Source organism: Mus musculus, chromosome 19 (genome assembly GCF_000001635.26).
Source record: "Mus musculus strain C57BL/6J chromosome 19, GRCm38.p6 C57BL/6J".
NCBI classification, from domain to species: Eukaryota; Metazoa; Chordata; class Mammalia; order Rodentia; family Muridae; genus Mus; species Mus musculus.
Window position 1 is genome coordinate 18,620,333 of NC_000085.6, and position 11,496 is coordinate 18,631,828.

Genomic DNA, 11,496 nt, shown 5'->3' on the forward strand with positions numbered 1-11,496 from the left:
TTTTCTCTCACAGTCTGACTAGGGAGGCAGCAACCTCTAAAGGTCACAAACACTACCTCACCTCCAGGACACTGTAAGACCCATCACCTCAGATCCATCCTAGGCTCACTGATTGCTTTACACTGTCATTTGCATTGATGGCACCCAGAACCTCATTTGCATATTTATAAGTCTGGTGACATGGGTGGGATGAAACTGTGGAACAGGCCCCGAAACTCTGGAGATTCCCTGATTCCCTCCCAAGCCCAGATCCTGTAGTATCATTTGCTATATCAGATGAGAATGGAGAGGCTGGGCCAGAAGGAGGAACCTGCAGCCTCAGGACTGTGGCCTGACCCACATACCATGGTCATCTGAACTCTACGCCCTGAGATAGCCATAAATTCACTCTCCTCTATATTCACCACCCCATACATATGTAGCTCACCATCTCTAGACATCTGTCCCAACAAATTAATATTTAAAGTATTATAATCTCCTATAAATAGAAATTTTTGAATCCTACGTCACAACGATAAAATTTGTTCCTATCACTATAAATTCCTAAGCTCGTCCTTTTAACCCCAGATATAAACGTCGTTTAGTAGTTGTGGGTGGGGAAGAAAAAAAGGAGACTTATAGTTTCTTAGTGGAATGCATACTGGCACACTGATGCAGAGTACCATGTGCACAGTCATTCTCTTCGGGAAGACGTCTCAACCCTCTGGGTAAAGAGCAACAATGAAAACCTTCCTGCCTAGGATCCAACATGAGCGTTCCTAGAAAACAAAGCCTGGCCGTGAACCCAAGTGTTTAAGATTGTCACATTTATTATTTTTAATTTTATTCAATCTTTCTTTTCACACTCCAGATTTTATCCCCCTCCCAGTCAATCCTTTGACTGTTTTACATCCCATACCTCCTCCTCCTCAACACCCTGTCTCCACGAAGATGTCCCCACCTCCCCACCCCTGCACTCCCCCCAACCACCCAGACCTCTCCACTCCCTAGGGCCTCCATTCTCTTGAGAGTTAGGTGCCTCTTCTCTGACTGAACCCAAACCCAGCAGTCCTCTGCTGTATATGAGTTGGGGGCCTCATATCAGCTGGTGTATTCTGCCTGGTTGGTGGTTCAGTGTCCGAGATTTCTTGGGGGTCCAGGTTAATTGAGACTGCTGGTCCTCCTACAGAGTCTCCCTCCTCCTCAGCTTCTTCCAGCTCTGCCCTAATTCAACCACAGGGCTCAGCAGTTTCTGTCCATTGTTTGTAAGTAAATATCTATATCTGACTCTCTCAGCTGCTTGTTGGGTCTTTCGGAGGGCAGTCATGCTAGGTCCCTGTTTGTGAGCACTCCGTAGCCTCAGTATAGTGTCAGGCCTTGGGGCCTCTCCTTGAGTCCCAGTTTGGGCCTGTCGCTGGACCTCCTTCTTCTCAGGCGCTTCTCCATTTTTGTCTCTACAGTTCTTTTAGACAGGAACAATTCTGTGTCAGTTTTGGACTGTAGGATGGCAAGCCCCTCCCTCATTTGATGCTCACTTTCTGCTGGAGGTGGCCTTTACAAGTCCCTTCTCCTCACTGTAGGGCATTTCATCTAAGGTCTCACCGTTTGAGCCCTGAGAGTCTCTCACCTGCCAGGCCTCTGGTACATTTTGGAGGGGCCCCCCACCTCCTGCCTCCCTGTTTCCATTCTTTCTGCTGGCCCCACAGGGCTTCAGTCCTTTTCCCCCTAGCCAATAGCTGATCATGTTCCCCTTTTCCTCTCCCTGTCCCCTTCTCCACCCAGGTTCCTCCCTCCTTCCCCCCTTGTGATTGCTTTCTTCTCCTTCCTAAGTGGGACTGAGGCGTCCTCACTTGGGCCCTGCGGCTTGTTAACCTTTTTTAGTTCTGTGGACTGTATCCTGGGTATTCTGTACTTTTTTTTACTAATATCCACTTATTAGTGAGTACATACCATGCATGTCCTTTTGGGTCTGAGTTACCTCACTCAGGATGCTAGCTCACAGTTAAGAGAACTGTCTGCTCTTCCAAAGGTCCCAAGTTCAATTCTCAGCAACCACATGGTGGCTCACAATCATCTGTAATAGCATCTGATGCCCTCTTCTGCTTTGTCTGAAGACAGTGACAGTGTGCTCATATACATAAAATAAATAAATCTTTTTAAAAAAAATTGTAAGAGTCAGAAAGATAAGATGGAGTGCCCCAGAAAGATGAGCACTAAAGGATATTTTACACAGAGAATGAATTTCTAAAAGCTACAAGTCATCTTCCCAGAGCTCATATCCACAGAGCTGACATTTTTAAACATAAAGTCCTATATGGTTTGATAGCTTCTAGGAGAGTCAGTTTTCTTTAAAGGGTATGACCCCTGCTAGGTTGACCATGATTGAAAGCCATGAGTATATAGGCAGCATAAATTGGTTCAGTGGGTTTTTAAAAAGGTGGGGAGAGAAGGGGCAGAAAGTTGGGAGGGACTGAGGAGGTAGAAGTTAGATCTAAAATGAGCTGGGAGAAGAGTAGAAATATGATCAAAATACATTGTAAATTTTTCTCAAATCATAAAAATATTTGCTTAATAAGTAAATGAGTCACAAAGAAACCCTGTCTTGGCAGCCATGCATGCACAGTCACGTTTTACAATGGTCTCACTAGATTCCGTGCCTACGGAAGCATCCTGCCAGACTCCCAAGTTTCTTTCTCCAGTTTGCTATAGACACAACGCTACCCTGTATGGGCGGAAACTGTGAAATGGGGATCTGATTTACTCAGCAATGCACTGTACCCCACCTTGGAGTTCACGCCATACTCTCCTCTCTCAGGATCGTTCATGGAACTCTCACTTGGAGTATTTCATCTCCCCACGACTGTGGAGCCACACGGCACTAAGCACCAAGCGAGGGGCAGGCGGCAAATAACTAAAGCTCCAAGAACGATGAGCTGTGTGGGTGGGATTACTCAGCAAAATGAAAATGACACAAGAGGCCACTCAGGTGAACCTGAATCCTGCCTGTCATCACAGAGTCACTCACTACTCAGGGAATTCCTCTCCAGAAGCTTTTTTCTTACTCACTGCATCTACACCTTTTGTTTTGAGACAGGGTCTCATGTAGTCCAGGCTGGCCCCAAACTTGCTGTATAGGTGAATCCGGCCTCCCCAGGGCTGGGATTACACCATCATGCCTGGTGTGTAGGATACTGGGGATCAAACTCAGGTCTGTGTGCACACTCAGCAAGCACTTCACTAACTGAGCTATGTCCCAGGCTTCTATTTTAATCTATTTTGGAGATGGGAACCACAAGAGATCAATAATCAGGTTAACACTAAGAGTGATTTTAATCAGATCTAAAGTAGTGAATTCTTCCTCAGGGCCAATGGACAAAGAAAGCAGGAATGAAAGTTCTAACTGTTCTGAGTGAGGAAGACTGAGATGGCCCTAAGTAAGACACTGTGCTCAGGCTCCTAGGCTTGCAGCCCTGGTGCCTTAAGATGTCCATAACATGCCCAAACAAGCTGGCTATGCCATTAGGGTCTGCCTAAGATGCAGGAGCATCAGAGATCTAGATACCAATAAAAGGGGAGTAGCCAGAACAGGTGTCCTGACATCAGAGACCCTAGCCCAACCAGGAACTGGGCAAAAACTTGTTACAGAACACAGAGCTCATGAGGAGCAGGACCAAGTCCTAGGAACCAAAGGTTCCCAGAGAAGCCAGAGCCTTGACATCATGTACAGACTTAGCCCTCCAGGAGGGGAAGGAAGGTATTCTGCAAGAAGCAGAACCTCCCTCTCGGGATGGGAGGGGTTCTCAGTAGGAGGATGGCAGCAGTTGCCACTGACAGCAGCTCCTACCAGAGTGCAGCTCATGTTAGGGTCAGGTCCTGGTAGGTAGGGGATTTGGACTTATAACCTAAGCGCAGACACTGCAGAAGAGGCAGTTCTCTTCCCCAAAAGAAAATTAAGGTTGTGAACAGGCACTTCCAGTTTGGCGCAGTATCTGAACTTGGGAGGGAAGGGTTTCTGTCGCAATGCTTCAAAGCCAGTGTCTCTGCCTGAAAAGCTTGTGAGAATGTCTCCAATTCAGATCTTCCAGGAGGACAATCAAGGCAAGGCTTCGCTGATTCCTCAAAACAGACCCTCAAACAGCCGGAGTGTGTGCTCTGGAAAACCCCAGAAACCTCAGCAAGCCATGCGTCAGAAGTAAGTGTCAGACTCTGGACTTGAAGCAGAGATGAGACAGAGACAGAGACAGAGACAGAGACAGAGACAGAGACAGAGACAGAGACAGAGAAAGATTGCTATCTTCCAGAATTCCTGAATCAGAGACACCTGTCACCTGAGTCTCATCTCAGGCCCGCCCATGCTCAGAGGGTTAGGATGTGGAAGCATCTCCCAGGATGTGCAGCGTTTGCTCCGGAGAGTCTGAAGAACCGGGGCCCTAGATGGCTACCAGAGAGTTCTGAAATGAAAGCCAGGTGACTCTCATGAGGCAAGTCACGCTCCTTCCGATTCTTTAAAGAGGCTTGAGTTAAGTCCCTCTAGCTTAGATACAATATTATTAGTTGTAACATCTTTTTTAGTTTGTTGAGTTTAAATTGCCTACAAGTCCCCCCCCAACCTCCCCCCCCCACCAAAAAAAAATCAAGAGAGCCAAGAGAAACGATGGGTCTCCAAGCGCTTGACAATTCCCAAGAATATAAAACCAAAGTAACTTGTCAAAGTAAAATCCCGTGCCAATCAAAACGTACAACTACAAAATTTCCCTTCAATTTCTGCCCCAAAAATAAGTTGGGAAACTTGACTATAATACTCAAAATTTTTTTTAAAAATAAAGAAGGAACTATCTGGCAAGAATGGAAGCCGGCAGCATGAGTCACCAAGTAACTTGTTTTATCCATGTGAAGTGCCTAACCTTTAACTACAACTACATGATCAACAGCTGCAGCATACCTGTGTGGAGGATCAGAGGGAACAGTTCAGTTCTCGCTTTCTGTATGGAATAGAACCATTTTCCAAAACCTAGGCAAATGGCTTTCTCTTTAGTTCAACACACACACACACACACACACACACACACTGCAGTTCAATGTGTGCACCAAGTTCCCCTGGACTCCTAAAGAAACTTGGTACCTGTGGTCAGGCAAATGTGCATACCAGAATGGGTTGTTTTCTCCGTGTTTCAGTCAAATGACTTTCCACTTCACACTCCTGCAAACTCTCACTCAGCTCTCAAGACCCTTCTTCTATTACCGCTCTTCTGTGACATCTTCTCAGTTTCCCCAAGTTCTGTGCCCCACGCTTCCAGGCCTCTGATCATCAGGGATACCCAAGGCAAATGTATTAAGTTTGTTTCCTGCTTTTTGGTGGTTAGGTAAACTGATCAACTTGAAATGTCTCTGAAAAGGTCAGTAAACCCAACTTCTGATACACAAATCCCACTGCAGGACCATATCTTAAAAGGTTTTCAAAACTAGGCTATCTGTTTTAACACTGCTATAACAAAAGACTGCAAATACGTAACTGTGCAACAAACATCAGCAAATGTCAGTTCAGTAGAAGTTTAAAAGAAACCCAGGCTCTCTTGGCATTAGTATATACATTTTTCTCCAAATTCCTCTAATTTGAGCCAGGAAAATGGTTCAGTGGGTTGAGGTACCTGCAGTCAAGGTACCTCAAACAAGCTGGGTTTGATTTCTGGGATGCATATGGCAGAAGAGAGAACAGACGCCTGCAAGCTGCACTCTGAACTCCATAGCTGCTCGCTTGCTCTCTCTCTCTCTCTCTCTCTCTCTCTCTCTCTCTCTCTCTCTCTCTCTCACACACACACACACACACACACACCACACACAAGCCACATGTCCAGTTAAAGCCTGAGCTCTATTTCCAAGCCACAGCATTCACAAGGATATAGGGACCTACTTCACAGAGAAGTCAGACTAAATACAGAGACAGAGGACATGGGGGTGGGGGTGGGGGTGGGGAGTGGTGTTTGCTCCCCTCCTGACACAGGCAGCCAGCAAAATGTTAATTTCCCCCATCACTGGCATCACCATCCAGGGAGTTTTCAAAATGTTTTCCCTGCGACTTTACTCATCACATTTATAAGACAAACCATCCACCACCGTGTAGGTCTGAAAGCCAAGCGATCATTGCTTTCACCAGTGGTTCATTTTTACGTAGGGATGGATTACACAGTAGAGACTTTTTATTTTTAAGAGAGAAACTCTTCCTCACAAGTTTTGTTAAAGAGCACACAGGCAACGCTTTTTACATTTTTACTGTGAATGACAAAAGAACCCAGAGGCCTGTCCGGTTTCTCGAAAGCTTCACGGATTTAGTTTCACCAGTCACGTGATCACCCGTCACATGAAGTATTTATGATGCGCTTCTCTTGTCACCAAAATCAATAAACCATTTGAAAGGGATGGTCAAGGTCAGAAATCAGGCTGCTAACTACAGTGGACTGTCACCAAATTTGTCCAAAATGAGATGGCCGCAAGGTTCACATGGCATTCAGTGCATATATTATCCCATGGCCAGCGCATCGAATTTCTCAAAAAGTGTCTATGAGAACAAAATTCTCTCCTGTACACTGACCAGCTGGGTAGAGCTACTCTCCTTGCATTGCAAACATGGCTGAAAATCTCATAAAAGCACTCTAGACATACTGAGAGTCCGTAGAGATCTGAAGGGCAGGATGGCCCATGTACTAAAGACTGATCCTATGTGCCGTATCTAATGAGTAGCGGAGGGTTTCAGAGACAAACCTTCAACCTTCAGGGGCCAAAAATGATGCCATAAAAGATAAAATGCCACACAAGGAAGGCGCAAACTGTGATTGAAATGATGTTTCAAGCATATTACAGACAAAACAGAATGGAAACAAATCCCAGCCACAGCACGACAACTCAATCTGACACCAGGGCGGCATTCTGAAGATAACTGCTTCTATCTTCTTTTTATAATAAAAACTGATTTGCAGGAACAGTGATTATTTGTCAATACTCTAAAACAGAATGTATATTTTATTATTATGTTTTGTTTTGTGAGGTAGGTGCTGCATGCTGAATAACCAGGCATGAATAACTACAGACATGTACCACTCTTCATGGTTTGTTTTGTTTTATCTTTTTCTTTTTTTTTAATTACAAGATTAAACAATTAAATGAGAATAATCAGACATCGAATTGTAGATACATAAACTAAGGACAATTGTAGATACATAAACAAGTAAGGATGGAGCTTCATCTGACAGCTCCTGGGAAATCCCAGAGCCCGGTGCAAGGCCTAACATACAAGCTATATTACGGAAGGTCTAAACCAGACACAGAGGAGGGTTGCGAAAGCATCTGATCTCTGCACCCAGGAGGCAGAGGCAGACTGAGCTCAGTGTATTCCATCCAGGCAAGCCTGGGCTATACACAGTAAGTTCCAGACCAGCTAGAGCTAGACAGGGAGACTCTGTCTCAAAAAGAAACAGATAGAAGCAAGCAGAAGCAAGGGAAGAAGAAAGCAGAAAAGAAAAAAAGAAATGTCTACAGGGCAATTCTGAATGCTCCCCTTCTCCCCCAACTCTTGTTGTGGGGAGGGGAAATGGGGGAGAGGTCTCTCCTTTCAAGATCTACCAGAATTTGCCTGGGCTGCCTCCTACCACCAATGGCCCCTTGTTGGGTGCAGGCTGCTTAGCCTGAAAGATGCATCATTGCTTTGTTGTTTAATGTCCCTTGCTATCTGTGACGCTTCACACTGACATAGGCTATGGAACCACACAGGGGACAAGCGTCCAGATTTACCCATGAGGATCATCTAGAGTAAGTCAGCCTTTAAGAATGCCTGGAGGGAAGCCGGGCGTGGTGGCCCACGCCTTTAATCCCAGCACTCGGGAGGCAGAGGCAGGTGGATTTCTGAGTTCGAGGCCAGCCTGGTTTACAAAGTGAGTTCCAGGACAGCCAGGGCTACACAGAGAAACCCTGTCTCGAAAAACCAAACCAAAAAAAAAAAAAAGAATGCATGGAGGGGTTAGTTCATATTATTGTTCCACCTATAGGGTTGCAGACCCCTTCAGCACCTTGGGTACTTTCTCTAGCTCCTCCATTGGGGGCCCTGTATTCCATCCAATAGATGACTGTGAGCATCCACTTCTGTGTTTGCCAGGCACTTGGCATAGCCTAACAAGAGACAGCTATGTCAGGGTCCTTTCAGCAAAATCTTGCTGGCATATGCAATAGTGTCTGCTTTTGGTGGCTGATTATGGGATGGATCCCCGGGTGGGGCAGTCTCTGGATGGTCCATCCTTTCGTCTCAGCTCCAAACTTTGTCTCTGTAACTCCTTCCATGGGTATTTTGGTATCCCCAGAGCTCGTGTCTCTAGCTGTATACGTAGCAGAAGATGGCCTAGTTGGCCATCATTGGGAAGAGAGGCCCCTTGGTCTTGCAAACTTTATATGCCCCAGTACAGGGGAACACCAGGGCCAAGAAGTGGGAGTGGGTGGGTAGGGGAGCAGGGTAGGGGTGGGGTATAGGGGACTTTCAGGATAGCATTTGAAATGTAAATGAAGAAAATACATAATAAAAAATTGGGGGAAAAATGCCTGGAGGGATTACATTGATTAGGTTAACTGAGTTGTAAACACTGATCCTAAACAAGGGCCGCACCATCCTGGTTTGAGTACTCCATCTGGATAAAAAGGAGGATGCTATCTGAGTGGGAGCATACATCCTTCTCTCTCCTGGACTGCAGAGGTCATGTGGCTTGCTGTATCCAGAAGTTTCCTGCTGTGGTAGAGTACACTCACGCACTGTGCGGCAAATGAAATCCTTGATCTTTTAAATTGCAACAGAAAACAAACAAACAAACAACTAAGTAAGCCATGCCTCTAGACTCTTACAGTAAGTCCTCTGCCCTTCTCTGCCTCTCCATCTGGCTCCTGTCTTCTCAGTGTTGCCCTTTAAATTAGGAGCAATGTGGTCTTACTCCACTGCTACAGAAAACCTGCCTAACACAGGAAGAGAGTCTGTGGGAATTTCTGTCTCAGATCTCAGTGCCATTAGAAACAGCACATGTTAGTTTCCTGAGCACTGCAGGCCTTGCTGGTGGTCTTTCATCTGTCTGCATGAGGCAGAGAATCACAGGACCTCCCCTTTTCGGTAACTCTACAGGAGCCTAGGACCTGTATACCAGCTTACTTTTCTTTTCCTTTTTTACTATTCTTCCCTCTCTGCCCCAAGCCTTTGTCTTCTCCCTCTCCCCCAACTCTCTCTGATAATTTGAATGTTTAGAAATATTTTGGAGAAGAGAGAGGGTGTAAACAAAGCAGCAAGTGACAAATTAAAACTTAGATATAGTCTCAGGAATGCCCAGCTTCTTTGGAGACCTTCATCCCCGTGACTTGCCAAGGGAAGAAAGCACAGTACACCTGCTGTACCCTAACCAGGGGTGTTCAGCATGGCTGTGCATAAAGCAGTCTGGCTGGGGGCCAGAAACCTGGTTCTTTGAGATTCCTATCCAGTTGTAAAATATTCAGGGCTCCTCACACAGGAGCAAAGCACAAATCCTGGAGTCAAACATCTGAGTTGCACTCCTCTATGACCCATACATCACCACCCCATTGCTGAGAGGAGATGAGTTAACTTGTTGTGCCTACTCCCCCTGGACACTGGGAATAAAAAAACAGTTACTGACCTGGTAGGTTACTGAGAAGTGAATGAATTCAAACACGTATGTGTGACTAGACAAGCGCCTAGCACACAGTACATGTGGGACAGTATGAAAATAAAACTTTCTGTTTTCAAGTAAGCAAGCACAAAGCTTAAGTCCTACTGACACTAATATTTCTCATTATCCATTACTAGGTAAATAAACCGACTTTCATGGCAACTCTATGTTTGGGCCTCACTTATAAATCCAAAGTGAAGTCAAAGTTCTCTCTAAATAGTAAAAATGTTTAGCCATGTGTTTTCTGGTTTGCTGGAGAGGAAAAGGCAGAGATGTAAACAACAAAACTGGTTCCCAGAGCAAACCTCGACTTAGTAACAGGCTGGGTCCTAAACCACACCCAAGGGTGCATGAACACACAAGTTCACAATCACGTACACAGGGGCAGGCTCCTGCCAACACTCACAGACTCAACACTGACTTCACTTTTACTGTGTCTGGGGGAATGAAAAACTTCACGAACCGATTCTCGGCACATTCTTCAAAATCAAGAGCTTTGTTCAGCCATCAAAGAACTCAGCTTAGTTGGACCCTCGAGGTACTTACTGACTTACAGCAGAGTTTACAAAACTGCCACCTCATACATCCGCATCTAAATTGCAAATTGCAAACTTCTCAGATTTCACGTCGAGGGCAGCCTCAACCAGCACCCGCCCAGCCTCTGCTCAGGCCAAAGCCAGTCTGAGCCACTTCCTTCATATTCCGGCCCTACAGAATTTACGTCGACAGCGAATGCCTGTTTCACAAATATGTGTGCATTATTTTCAAAGTCAGGGGCTTGATGCTGCCACAAAAGAAGGAAACTGGATAATTATTGAAGTTGAAGTGACTGTCACTTTAGTAAAACAAACAAACAAGCAAAGCAAAACCAATAAAACAACCTCAAGGGCAAAAAAAAAAAAAAAAAAAAATCACTGAAGCAGCAGCATAAGCAGCTATAAAAGTTGATGTAAATGGCTTTCAGCCTTTGTAATACCAAAGCTGCAGGAGATTAGGAAAAGGGGTCTGGGAATTCATCAAACATTCATCTCCCATTTTTTTACGATCCCTGTCAATTCCCTATCCAAATGAAAATTCCCACGAGTTTATTTAGTCTCGTTTCTCCATATCACAGAAAACACTCTAAGAACAACGTTTTTAAAAGTGAACCAGGAAGGGCGGTCAAGAAAACTGCTTTGAGGAACTTCGTACTCTCTCCAGTTTAGTTCGCGAGAGTCACCCTAAGCAAAAACACTAGGATGCATGACAGAGCGACACTGCCTAAAGCTAGGAGCCGAGAGGGTTGCAGCCCGGCTGTCCCGCTGGCAGCGCCCGAGCAGCTCTCCAAAGCTCCCGGGAGACCTCGGGTCCCTGGCCCGCTCCAGCCCGGGCGCAAACCCCACCCAGCCGCAGCGCACTTCCCGTTCGCCTGCCGGTCAAGAACTCCAACTTGACAGCGACAGGGCGAAATATGAGGAAGTGGCCGCGACCGAGGTGCTGCCACCACACCGCTAGAACGTCCTGGCGAGCCGTGTGGACAGAGTCCGAGGACGCTCCTCGGGAACTCGAGCACCGGGTCCCGCAGCCTGGAGACCCGCACGCGCAGCGCACACCACTCTTACCTGGTTTGACCGGTTTGGGAGGTGGCTTGGACATGGCGCTACACGGAGCGACCAGGCTCAGCCGCGGGAGCCCCACACGCACACGAGAACTGGGCGCCAAGCCTGCGCTGGCCGCGGCCGCTCCGGATCCGCGCGCAACCCGATGCGGGACACTCGGACCAGCGAGCTCCGCAGACAGCCCGGCCTTCCCACCAGGAAGTGGCCGCGCC

At 46.5% G+C, this 11,496-nt stretch overlaps 1 protein-coding gene across 1 annotated transcript in view; it reads right to left on the minus strand.

Moving 5' to 3' along the window:
- The window catches only part of Ostf1 (osteoclast stimulating factor 1), a 51,450-nt gene extending 39,969 nt beyond the window's left edge, over window positions 1-11,481 (minus strand). Inside the window, exon 1 of the mRNA NM_017375.3 lies at window positions 11,288-11,481. Within this exon, the coding sequence (NP_059071.1) occupies window positions 11,288-11,321 (34 nt within the window). The 5' untranslated portion in view covers window positions 11,322-11,481. The remainder of the gene's footprint in view (window positions 1-11,287) is intronic.
- Window positions 11,482-11,496: the final 15 nt, after the last annotated feature.